At 37.7% G+C, this 12,931-nt stretch overlaps 1 protein-coding gene across 3 annotated transcripts in view; it reads left to right on the top strand.

Annotated features, from left to right (window-relative positions):
• The window catches only part of LOC143880465 (DNA-directed RNA polymerase III subunit 1-like), a 114,153-nt gene extending 101,331 nt beyond the window's left edge, over positions 1 to 12,822 (top strand). The window contains exons 23-29 of one of the 3 annotated variants that reach the window (XR_013251707.1): positions 7,408 to 7,563; positions 7,652 to 7,768; positions 7,919 to 7,986; positions 9,329 to 9,533; positions 9,643 to 9,845; positions 12,258 to 12,426; positions 12,532 to 12,822. Coding sequence is in view for 2 of the 3 variants with exons in the window: in XM_077383500.1 (XP_077239615.1) it covers positions 7,408 to 7,563; positions 7,652 to 7,768; positions 7,919 to 7,986; positions 9,329 to 9,533; positions 9,643 to 9,845; positions 12,258 to 12,309 (801 nt within the window). In the remaining variant the exon portion in view is untranslated. Of the gene's footprint in view, positions 1 to 1,473; positions 1,544 to 7,407; positions 7,564 to 7,651; positions 7,769 to 7,918; positions 7,987 to 9,328; positions 9,534 to 9,642; positions 9,846 to 12,257 lie in introns of those variants that run through there. The other 2 variants (XM_077383500.1, XM_077383501.1) reach the window with 2 other exon arrangements.
• The last annotated feature ends 109 nt before the right edge of the window (positions 12,823 to 12,931 follow it).

Below are 12,931 nucleotides of genomic sequence, written 5' to 3'. Positions count from 1 at the left end.
TGCCTCTCAGAAATGAAAGCACACTGAGCAAGTGATACAATTTTTGGCAACACCTTCTTTATTCTTTCTGCCAAAGCCTTGGCCAGGACTTTATACAACCAACCAACCAAACTAATAGGCCTGAAATCTGAAACCTTTGATCCACCCTTGACTTTCGGCTCTTACGAGTCGTTCGAGTCAACTCTCGAGTCGAGTCGAGTCGTCGGGCTTTCGAGTCGAGTCGCCCATGCGAGTCGCCTCTGTCGAAAACTCTTTCGAGTCGCTCCGAGTCGAGTAAAAAAACTATGACTCTTACAAGTCGAATCGAGTTGTTGGGCCTGGGCTTTCTTTCTTTGATGGTTGAAAACTTGGAAGTAGGAACTTAAAATTTAATTATTTTTGTAAGTTACAAGCATGTAGTTATTTACTAGTAAAATGGTGGGCTCCACGCCATCAAAACATGAGATGTAAAATGGCGGGCTCCAGTCAAATGCATAGGTTTGGGTAGGGACGGTGGACACCACCTTGTCAATAACATTAGGGGTAAAATGGTGGGGCCCACTTTCTGCATTGGTTTGGGTAGAGACAATGGGCCCCACCAATCCTAGGCATGGTCATTAAATATTGGACCCCACCCCATCATAGCATGAGATGTAAAATAATTAGTCCAAACCATTCAAACAAAAGTTGGTCCTACGGTGTATGCATGGGTTTGGATAGAGTTGATGGGCTCATCGGATCAAGCGTAAAATAGTGGACCCTACTCATGCTATTCTTGGGTATAGAATATGGGCTCCACCCCACCCCATCAAAAGATCAAAACATGATGTAGGGGAAAATACTTTCCAGGAAAAACTTTTTCTGGAAAAGGTGAATGACATTTGGAAAGTTACGTGCTTAGTATATATTATGGATGGATGGATGGATGGATAGATGGATATTTTTGGCTTAGTGCATCATCTATGTGCAACTGGGTTATAGTTTTTTTACATGTTTCATCTTTTGAGATATAATGATATTTTGTTCAACTATATTTCTACTCTTTTCAAAAACTCTTACGAGTCACGAGTAGAGTCGAGTCACGAGTCATAAAATTAAGAAATCGAGTCACGAGTTGAGTCACGGGTTGACAACTATGACTAAGGTAATAAAAGTGGAATAATACAACGATTTATTCTTATGATCAAGAATTTCTTGATGATAAATTCTATTCCCTCATGGTATGGATTGTAAATCTGCTTTCAATTCTTAGAAGTTGTTGAAGTTATTTTATTCCTGTTCCTAGAATCTTCCTCTTTATCTTTTTTGTTTCTGTGAATTTTTCATTTTATGAGTCCTCTGTTTTAATATTATGTGGACAAGTTGTTGTAATGCTCCATCCTTTTGTAGAGTAAAAGGAAGTAGAAGCAAGTCGTGTTGTTCTTTGTATTATCTACAAATGTGTTACCATTGAGATTTCTTAGGCAGCTGAGGAGTTTAACATGTTCTTCGCAGAAGAGGAGAGTGCAACCTATAACTATCGAACCAACAACTGAACGTCAACTAGTCACCTCTTCAAATCCAGGTGGCAGTTTGACCCATGTTTGTATTCCTTAAGAACTTGATACTTCTTCTCAGGCCTTTCATTCTTGTCAGAGCCTTAATTACCTATTACCGTATTTAAAGAAAATGCTCATAAATGGGTAATTTTCTGTCCTATAACTATTTTCCTCGTTAATATTTATCATGCTTTCTCTTTGAGTATCCCTCATTGATTTTACTACTTGACAAACGATGGCCCCATCCAAAGCGATGGGAAACTCTGCTCGAGGAGATGAAACCCTGGAAAAGAAAAGAAAATAACACATGGTATATTGTCAAGTTACCTGAATGAAAGAAAGTGGTCAGATGGAAATGGGTGTTATACTGTGAAACAGTTGAGCTAGATAAAGTCATTTAGTAGCTAAGGGCTCAGGCATACGGTGTGGGCTAACAGTAGACATTTCTTTGATATCCATGTTGAACTCAGCGTGATTGGTAATCCTTTTAGTTGCTAACATATGTTAAGCCTTCATATCAAATGCAAGTGAAAAAAATGCATTTCTTTACAAAGATCTTCAAGTGGAAATATTCATGAAAACTCCTGGATTTCATAGTAGGAAATGCTATTTCGGTTAAAAAGGCTTTATTTGAATTGATATAGACAAGGGCCTGGTTTGATAGGTTCGTCAATGCAATGTTAGAGATTGGATTAAAGAAGCTACAATAATCACAAGATGTTTTTGGAAAAAGATAAAGAGATAGCAGTTCATATTGTTTATATTGGTCTTATTATGGTCATGGGTGATTATCGTAAAGCTATTCAAGAGCTTAAGGATAATTTGAGCGAGGTCTTTGACATAAAGGACTTGGACTTGCTAAAATATTTCCTTGTGGTTGAGGTAGCTCGTATAGAAAAGGGGAATATATATATATATATATATATATATATATATATATATATATATAGAGAGAGAGAGAGAGAGAGAGAGAGAGAGCTTAGCTGCTAACGTTAGCAGAAACATGGTCGGGCCCACATTGTTGGGGGGATCCAAAGCATTCATTTGGAAGGCCCTTTCAAGGATAGGGTGTCCACCAAAAACCAGCTCCATTGGATCATCTTAGGGTGTCCGTTTGTGGGGTGAAAAAATGGGCAGATTAGAGGACAAACAATATCTGTCAATTTTCACCCCCACAAATGGACATCCTATGATGAACCAATGAAGCTGATTTTTGGTACACAACCAATCCATGATGGGGCCTTTCAAATGAATGCTTAGGATCACGCCAACAATGTGGCCCCACCCTTGTTTTCTGCTAATGTTAGCAGCTAAGCTAGCTGCTAACGTTAGCAGAAACACTTTCCTCATATATATATATATATATATATATATATATATATATATATATATATATATATATATATAGAGAGAGAGAGAGAGAGAGAGAGAGAGAGAGAGAGAGAGAGAGAGAGGAAATGAAGTATGTGCAGCTGCACAGATAAGCTATCTGTGCATGGCTGCACAAACCATAGTGGGGGCCACATTTTTTGGGGGATCCAAAGCATTCATTTGGAAGGCCCTTCCATGGATAGGGTGTGTACCAAAAATCAGCCCTATAGGATCATCCTAACCCAATCAAAGTTGGAGGGGGAAATGGACAGACACTGTTTCTGCCCATTTTTTCCCTCCACAAATGGCAGGGTTAAGATGATCCTAAAGGACTAATTTTTGGTACACAACCTATCCATGGAAGGGCCTTCCAAATGAATGCTTTGGATCCCCCAAAAAATGTGCCCCCCCACTATGGTTTGTGCAGCCATGCACAGATAGCTTATTGTTGTAAGAAACAAAGAAACTGAGTTAAGAGCCTATAAATACTTCTATTGAACAAAATAGTATCTCCTTGCTCCAAAAGATAAAAAGATTGAGGATGCTAGGATGTATTGGCATTGGTCGGTAAGTTGATATATCTCTCGATTACCCAAAGTGACTTTGCCTTTGCAATGTGTTAGCCAATTTATGCATGCGTTTAGCCTGTAAATACTTCGATGGAGTAAAATCGTATCTCCTTGCCCTAGAAGATAAAAAGATACAGGATGTTAGGATAAAGGTTTTAAATGTAATTTCGGCGAAATTTTGGCCGAAATTCGCGACAAAAAAAATGAATTACATATTTATTTTGAAATTTCGGAAAATTAGTAAAATTTTGAAAACAAATTATTTTTCCTGAAATTGAAACCGAAATATCCGAAATTTCGGCTCATTTTTCCATAATTGAAACCGAAATTTCAGAAATTTTGGTCGATATTTCCGAAATTTCGGTATTTTGGCTGAAATTTCTAACCATGTTTAGGATGTATTAGGCATTGGTGGGTACGTTGATATATCTCTCGATTACCCAAACTGATTTTGCCTTTCTACTAAGTGTTAGCCATTTTTTACTTGTGTGTTCTACCTTATTTAGAAGTTATTTACAAGATTTGAATCTATGTTAAGTCATCACAAGAGATGGATAGCTAATGCCTAATAGTCATCCCTATGGAATGGTTTCTTATAGTTATATGCAAACATTGAACGATTGAGATCTGAAGCTTTCTATGATGCAGATTGTGCAACCTTACTGCATTTGGGTCTCGTACTAGAGTGGGAGGGAATCTCTTAACATGGAAGATTTAAAAGTAATCTATAGTTGCAAGATTTAGTGTTGACATGTAATCTAGGGCTATGCCACACGGAACATGTAAGTTGATTTGGTAAACTCTTTAGTTGAAAGTGGAGTTGTCATTAGCTTTCATGTGAATCTCTCTCAGATAATTAAGCAGCTAGTGACATCTCAAGTCCAATATTTCATGAGCAATGAAACAAATTGAAGCCGATTGTTCCTTCATTAGGGAGAACTTGACAGCCAAAGAAATCTAAACTCTTTATGTCAAATCGAAGGATCAACGTCTAGATGCCCTTACCAAGGCAAAAGGGAGGAGAACTTCATGAGACACTTAGCAAGCTAGGCATGAATGGTATTTATATGCCAACTTGAGGGACACTGTTGAGACATATATCTTTCTTCATTTTGTTCCTTATATATGTTTTTTCATTGTTACGTTTAGGTGATATATTTGAAATCGTATATTAGCATGACTTTAGGGAAAGTAGGGGTTATGAGAGAAAATTATTCTCACTTGTATTTTACGTCTAATACTTTCCATGTATTTTTCGAGTTTTAAATATGACAAGACATAGTAGCTGTAGTTTTATGGTCTGAAGGTTACTAGAACAATCCATCTCCCTGACAACTGCCGCCAGTTGCTGTCCTTTGTCTACTAAAATGCATACTATAACTAGAAAAAGGATATTCTAAAATTCATAATCTTGGTGGGACTACTAAATTAGATGATTGAACAAGGCTTGTTGGAAGGCTGATTTATTTGGTGTCAGCACATTGTTGAAGGATCAGGGTGATATATTTGAACGCCTTCATAAGTACTGTCGCCTTGTTTGAAGGCTAATTGATGCATATTGTAGGCCCTATAAGCGGCATATGTGCCTATTGGGGCTTTTACGGATTTATTTTTATGTTATTTAGTTTCTAGGACATTTATTTCCATGTTATTTATAGTTAGGGATTTTGTTTTCATGAAATTCTATTTCTATTGCCTATATATAGGCCACATGTATTAGGGATTTTAACTTTTGATAAATTGAATTGAGAATACAGATTTCTCCCCTATCTCTTGATGTAGGACCGGGAAAGAGAAATAGAAGAAATGGGAGAAAAAGAGAAGAAGAAGAGAATAGAAGGAGAAGAATAGAAGAAGAGAATAGAAGGAGAAGAATAGAAGAAGAGTAGGGGAAGAAGAGAATAGAAGAAGAATAGGGGAAGAGAAGAAAAAATTAGGAGAGAAGAGAAGAATAGAGGAATTTTAGGGAGAAGAAGAGAAGAACCGGGGAAGAGAGGAGAAGAAACATGTAGAGGGGAGAAGCCAATCAATCTTTATTCAATAATCATCAAAGTTATGATTCCTAATACAATGAGGCCTATATATAGGCAATGTCACTAAAATTCCATGGAAAATAAAATCCTTAAAAATAACATGGCAAATAAAATCGTAGAAACTAAATAACATGGTAAACTAAAACATGTAAATAAATACTAATGGGCAAATATGCCACTTATTTGGCTTACTATCTGCATCATTCTCCCCCGCTTGAAAAGAACTCGACCTCGAGTTCTAGTCCGCCTGGATCAAATACGTAGACGACCCACTCAAGTAGTAGTAGTCGTAATCTGTTGGAAGAACTCGTGATGTCGAATTCTCGCGATAATTGTGAGAGTAGCCTGATATGCTGGCGGAGCAATATGGAAGAAATCGCCCATGTAGAATCATAAATACACGAACATTTCCTGAGAATCAATGAAGCTGGGAAAATGGCAACATACTCCTCCTGGATCTGTGGGATCGGCATAACAGCGATGGGCAGTACCAATCCATGACCAGCCTCAATAAGATATCACCTGCTGGTATCAAAACGGCTCAATGGAATCAGCAACAAAACCATCTGCTAGAACTGTATCAGGCTCATTGATGTCAGGTTGACAATCCTTCTGAAGATCATCATCTCTCTTCTCCTCCTCTTTCCCTACTTCTCTTCTTCCCCTTCTCTTTTTCTTGCTTCCCTCTTTCTCCTCTCTTCCCCTCTCTTCCCCTCTTTCACCTCAACTCTTCATCTTCTTTTTTCTCCTATTTCTCCTCTTATTCCTCTATTTCTCCTCTTATTCCTCTATTTCTCTTTTCCTTCTACTCTTCTACTCCTATTCTCTTATTCTTCTCTTTCTCCTCTTCTCCCATTCTTCTTCTCTTCCTCTTCTTCTTCTCTTTTATCCTCTTTCTTATATTTCCCTCCTCATAGGATCACATCAGTTTGGTATTCCATACGCTTTCATGATTTTACCGAGTTTTCAAAAACCAAAATGTTCCAATTTTTGTAGCAATTGAAATCGAAATTTAAATCCTTACATTATCTGTCTTGAATCTTTCGACTAAGTTAATAACCCATTTATAGGGTAGATTGTGAATAGTATCTGAGCAAGTTATGGGGTATTTTGTGCACTTAGCGAGTTGATGTGGATGCACTCTCTCCAAACTGAGATGAGATTTGGGGTTTGTATTCCAATGAAACTCCATTGTGACAATCAAGACATTGCTTCTAATCTAGTTTTTAATGAAAGGACAGAGTACATCGAAGTTGATTGTCATTTTGTTCAGGTCCATGTGACATCCAAGATCTCTGCCACTCCATTTATTAGATCTACCTTCCAATTAACCGATATCCTCAGAAAAGCGACAGTTCAAGCAATCTTTCATGATGTATAAGGCAAGTCGGGCATGCGTGACATCTACAACCAGCTTGAAAGGAGCGTCGGAGGATTATTGGGGGAGAGCCAGAAAAGGAATGAGCCATTGGAGTTGATAAAGATAACAACCTCTAAAGATGGCAGTCGAACCTCACCATCTCTCTAAAGATGGAATAGATCCTAATCTTATCTCTCTAGAGATGGCAACATGGTTGGTCCTCCTCATATATATGATTGATTGCATCTGTGGTAAATTGATTGTAATTATCTCCAAGTCATTTTTTGTATCTTTGGATGCTAAATCCTACGAAATAGACAACTCATCTACTATGTACACCCTTTATAATGAAGAGCTCATATACTCTAGTCTGTCAATGTGAGACATTCATTTCATATTGAGCATAAACATCTTTATCTTCAACTTAGGTTTGATGCCAAGTTTGGTCCCTTTAAACACACACACACACACACACACACACACACACACACACACAGAGATAGACACACAAACACATGTGCGTGTGATGTGTTGATGATTATCACTATGCTATGTAGGTTGCTGAAAGTATCAAGATTGTGTTGACATCCAGAGAAGCATTTATAATTGTGACGCTGGACATGAGAAGGATTCAAGCATTGCAGATGGAGCTTTCTGCAGATACTGTAAAAAAATCGATTTTGCAACATCCAAAAACAAAATTAAAAGAACAGGTGAGAAAATCCTGCTATGGTAATTTAGTTCCTACTTAATGTTTGTGTTTATGCATGATAGCATCTAACGGGTATGACCATCTTGCAGCATCTTGTGATCCTGGGCCTGGAAAAGTTGAAAATTTTTCCTCCTGAAGCTGATAGAAATAATCTTCACTTTGGGTTACATTCTCTTCAATCCATGCTTCCAAAGGTTATTGTGAAGGTTAGACACTTACAGCTTTGTCATCTGATTGTTGTTGAAGATTATCTTTTTAAAGAAGGTGGCCCTTAATAGAGGTTGCCAAATTTATCAGTGAGTGTTGTAGTAATGCTATGTTTAATTTTGTTAACTTATTATTATGTTTTAATGTAGGGCATCCCAACTGTCGAGCGTGCAGTTATTAACGACAATAAGAAGAAGTACGAGCTGCTTGTAGAAGGGTTAGTTTATTATATTTCTGCATTCAGTTTCTTTTCATACTTAATCTAGTTGAAATATTGAATGTGTTCATCATACTCTCCATATAACTTGCATAATGCAAGGAATATCGGACTTGTGAATGAAGTTGAAACTAACAAAATATGAAGCTAGAGATCGGAAATGTGTTTGTCCGAGCTAATGTAACGCTGTCCTAATCGTGACAACAATGGTATGGGACACAGAACTGATCAATGTAGGACTTATCACCACTTACGCATAGGAAAGAATTCAGTCCCAGCTGCTACTCACATTTATACGAGTAGCAAATATGCTGCAAAATTTGTATAAAAAAAGGGTACAAACTCATTTGGGACTTTTAATATTTGTTAATTTTTAACGCTTAAGTACCATCATGCATATAATCTTGATATTACATAGACAACACTCTTGCGTACATGCACAAACTGCTGACAACCAAGTGGCCTTTTCCTAACACCTTTTTTTAAAGACTTTTCTTTCCTGATATTTTCATTCTGGTATTTTTCCATAGTCCATCTTTTCATATTATTAGTCTACTCATTACTCGCAACATTTGAGTGGAATCTGTTGCAAGCATCCCTGGAGAAAAATACATATTGCTCAATAATGTAAATGTGACTAAATGCAAAGCTCTAGCCAATTGTTGCAGAGCAATAAAACGATTTTTGCTCACTATCATATTGCGCACTTGGCTTGGTGCATTGTGAAAGCTTCCAGGAAAACAAATTTAGCGTAAGCCATCAATCATAAGATGCATGACAAGGTAGTTGGATGTTATGCACATTCATATCAAGCATGCCATCTAGTCATGTAGGACATCAACAGAATGGTGCGCCCTTCTCCTATTTCCTGACTAACATACTGAATAGGTGGCTTCAGGATTATGTCTTATAATAAACTGTTCTTTGGATGAAATAAATTGGAAACTTTTGGGATAGTTGCATGTTTCTTCATTGTGAAATTGTAGTGTTTCCTATTGTGGCTTCTCTATTTTATTTTTTATTTTTTTTGAAAGGTAACGATATTATTAACGAGGAAATTGCTACTGCCCATCTCAAAAGGCATTTCACGGTTGGTCTGTCTCACGTTAGACCAGCCACCTCGTGCATGGAGACAAAAGCTATTGTCTTCATTCACGAGGTGGCTGGTCTGACATGCAACAGACCAGCCGTGAAATGCTTTCTGCGATGGACCCTAGCAAATCCCTATTAACGATATTATGGCTTCTCCATTTAGAATTTAATATAATAATGGTGCTAAATATAAATAGAAAAATCTGGTGTCCCAATTTACAAATTGTACCGTATACAATGCACATTGCAGTATGAACCTTCTAGCAGTCATGGGCATTCCTGGTGTTGATGGAAGAAACACAACAAGTAATCATGTCATGGAAGTCCTGAATACTCTAGGAATTGAAGCCGCAAGACAGTGTATCATCGATGAAATAAAGTTCACCATGGCAAGTCATGGAATGAGCATTGACATACGCCATATGATGCTTTTGGCAGATGTAATGACATATAAGGTAATCATTTGCTTGTAGTTTTCAAGTATATTATGCATATGAAATGTTTCAAACTGGTGTTCATGTGTTGGCATGGTCCGTGTTTTGTGTTAATGTTTTTTGTTAACAGGGTGAAGTACTCGGAATCACGAGATACGGCATTGCTAAGATGAAGGACAGTGTTTTAATGTTAGCTTCATTTGAGAAAACAGCGGATCACCTTTTCAATGCTTCAGTTAGCGGGAGAGATGACCAGATTGAGGGAGTGAGTGAGTGCATCATCATGGGCATTCCAATGCAGATAGGTACCGGAATCTTCAAAATTAAACAAAGGTATATTCATGATACATCTCAAAACTCATTTTGAACCAGTATATGTTTTTGCCAACTCTTTTCCTTATTGAGTATGTCGAAAAATTGGATAAAAGGATTAAATCCTTGATTCTAAAACAGTTTCGTATATTGATATAGGATTTGCATCTTTGACTTTTCTATTGCCAAATCTGACTATCCATTGTAACATATAGTTGAGTTATTTTTTTTGACAAGCGACAGATTTATATATATTAATATATGAAAGCAAAATTACATAAGATAGGGACCAGCTGTCCCTTGCCTATTTACAGTTGGCAAAGATACCAACAACCAAAAACAAAACCATTTTAACACGAACAGGGACCAAACAGAAACTCCCCTTAAGTTGAGCACTTCTTTAATTCCAGGAGAAGCCCAAAATCTCAGAGGCGAAAACCTCCTCGTCTAAGCTCAAGGTCGAGCGCTCCTCATCAGATGGTTCTTTCTCTCCTATCGCTTTCTTCCTAATAATCATAGCCTCTAATTTTTTGACACCTACCTCCTTATATTCCTCCCACCAAAGATGTCTTGTGGTCTTTTCATGCTCCATCATCTTGATGAAGAAAAGGTGCTTGTGCATAGGGAGTGAGTTTCTTTCACATTTCGTAAACCAGTCAAAGTAAAAAACACCTCCGACCTCCTACTTGCAGCCTCTTTAAATAGCTTCCATTGCCTTTCTAAGAAATCCCTGATAACTTCTCTATGAGTAGGCGAATTCTTGGAAGCTAGCCCCTCTATATAAACCATCTCTTTTATCTGGTTTAAGGATTCCTCCAAATCAGATAAATCCACCATCCGTTTTCTCCTTTGGCCGCAGGTCAAGAGGCTTGAAGAAGCAGGGCCAGAGGAGGACGAATTGATTTGTTTTTCCATTTTTTGATAGAGATGCCTGAGTCCAGAAATATTAAAGGGAGACTAAAGGCCAAGAAAGTCTAGTTGTATGTTAAACCGCCTCGGGGCAGATACTTTGTAAAAGCCAAGTATCCGAATTAAATGAGGCGTGCAAAGATCTCCCGCTGTCATTCATGAGCATTAATTGCGCCAAGGAGGTCATTTCCAATCCCCCTTTACAAGTAAAATCCGCGGCCTCCCAAAATATGATAAGTTCTCAAGAAATGAATACTTTATTCATATGCCAGATATTTCTTGGGTGGTCTGACCGAAGCAGATATTTCAATCATTCCTCTAGTAGCCTTCAATGCTTTAGAACCCGTATCAGATCAAAGATATTGTCTTCTCCGGATTTAAGCCCCCAAACTCGCACCAGCACTTGGGGGAACCCCTCATCCACAAGCGACACAAGAATTTGGTAACGAGGGGATTTCTGCAACCAAATTGTCAAATTTTAAAATTTCAGCCACTCCTGATACAATTTTCAGCTGAAGGGCTAGCTTGTGGAAAATCACTTGAGTTATAAACCTCAGGTGTCCTAGCTCCCAACATATACTGACCTGAATGGCGTTTTGGCAGCTTTCCCACCCACCCAAGCTGGCTATCCCATGTATGTGCATAGAATTCTTTAATTCGGTGCATTGTGCGTAGATTGCACAGTTTGGGATTGGGGCTTACTCGTGCCATAGTCACAGGATAAGTCTAGTGGAGGCAACATTGCCTAGTTTTTTTGAGATGGATATGTAGGTGTTGTCAAGTTTTGTCAAGGTATGTTACGCACCGGCGTGCATTAGCACTTCTCACAGGCACAAGGTGGCCCCTATACTCAATTTCTTCTGGTATCTTTGCCTAATTCATGAATTGAAGAAAATTGGCCCTTTTAACTCAGGCGTAAGCCATCGGTTCAAATCTGATAAAGCCCTTTTTCATGAAGCTCCGGTCTTGGTCTTCATTTTTCAGCAGAGTATAGAAATAGAGATATTTTTTTATGGGAAATGATAAATGCGCCCCTTTTCATTACTTGGGACACCCAGGTGCCAGTGTACGATGGCAATCAGGTCCCTTCAATTCTTCCCATGTGATGTACAGCTGTCTCTTTGCAGTCATAGATAAAGTGCACCTGGGTGTCCCAATGAAAAGGGGCGCATTTATCATTTTTTTTTTATTTTATTTGTAAGAAAAAAAACGTTACAGTATTCTATAATGGTATTCTATTAGAATTTTTTAATTTGTGAAACAAGGATTGTCATTTTCCCCATCTCTTTCACAACAACAAAAATCTCATTACTAAGAATGGGATTAATGATCATTTTCCCTATCGCTTTCACAATAACAAAATTCTCATTACTTAGAATGGGATTAATGATTATGAAATAATTGATAAGAAAGATCTTTTTTATTTCAGGATTCATCAAGAAATCTACCATCCAATCAAAAAAAAATTAAGTTTTTTGTCTTGTCTTCAGCATTTGGGAACTAATTGTAATTTCTCATTGGCAGAGATGAGTACATTCCAAAATTCAAATATGGGCCAGATCCAATTATATCTTGAGGCAACAGTGGTTGGCATTTTATCTTGATGCTCTTATCATCGTCACAGGCTTGCTTCTGAAGCTATGCAATACTAGTTTTGAAAATCTAGTATCCGATTACTTTGCGGCGCCTTCTGGTAACACATCTGAACTCTATGTACAGTAACCACATTACCCACTATATATTGAACTTGAGGCTTTGTCAGACTAATGAATCCATTCCTGTTTGTGTGTTCCCACAGTGCTGCTAGCCCTGTCCAGTTTTGTGGATATAGGATTGCAATTGTGGGTCATTTTGTTCGAAGTTTAATAGTAATTAGAGACCAGTTATCTGAAGAGAGTGTAATCAAAGCCGAGTTTTTTGTTTTTTTTTTTGTGGTCAATTTAGGAATGTACATGAAGGGTAAATCAAACATTCCTTCTTTATCCTGAAAGAGGTAGCACTGGTACATTTCTGCTAGAAATATCTGAATCCTTTGTATAGCAATTGCCTTCCCTTTTGGTACATTGATATTCAGTGGGTCTATTCCTGATCTTGGTTCCCATGGGAATGGTAACATTATCTAGTTTTATTCAGTTAGAAATCTTGCTCTGTATCAGTTCCATGGCAGACATCACATATTTATTAATGAAATGCTTAAT

Source organism: Tasmannia lanceolata, unplaced genomic scaffold (genome assembly GCF_043159265.1).
Source record: "Tasmannia lanceolata isolate RefF3 unplaced genomic scaffold, GAP_Taslan_0.1 ptg000006l, whole genome shotgun sequence".
Lineage (NCBI taxonomy): Eukaryota > Viridiplantae > Streptophyta > Magnoliopsida > Canellales > Winteraceae > Tasmannia > Tasmannia lanceolata.
This window is presented reverse-complemented; position numbering and strand designations above follow the sequence as displayed.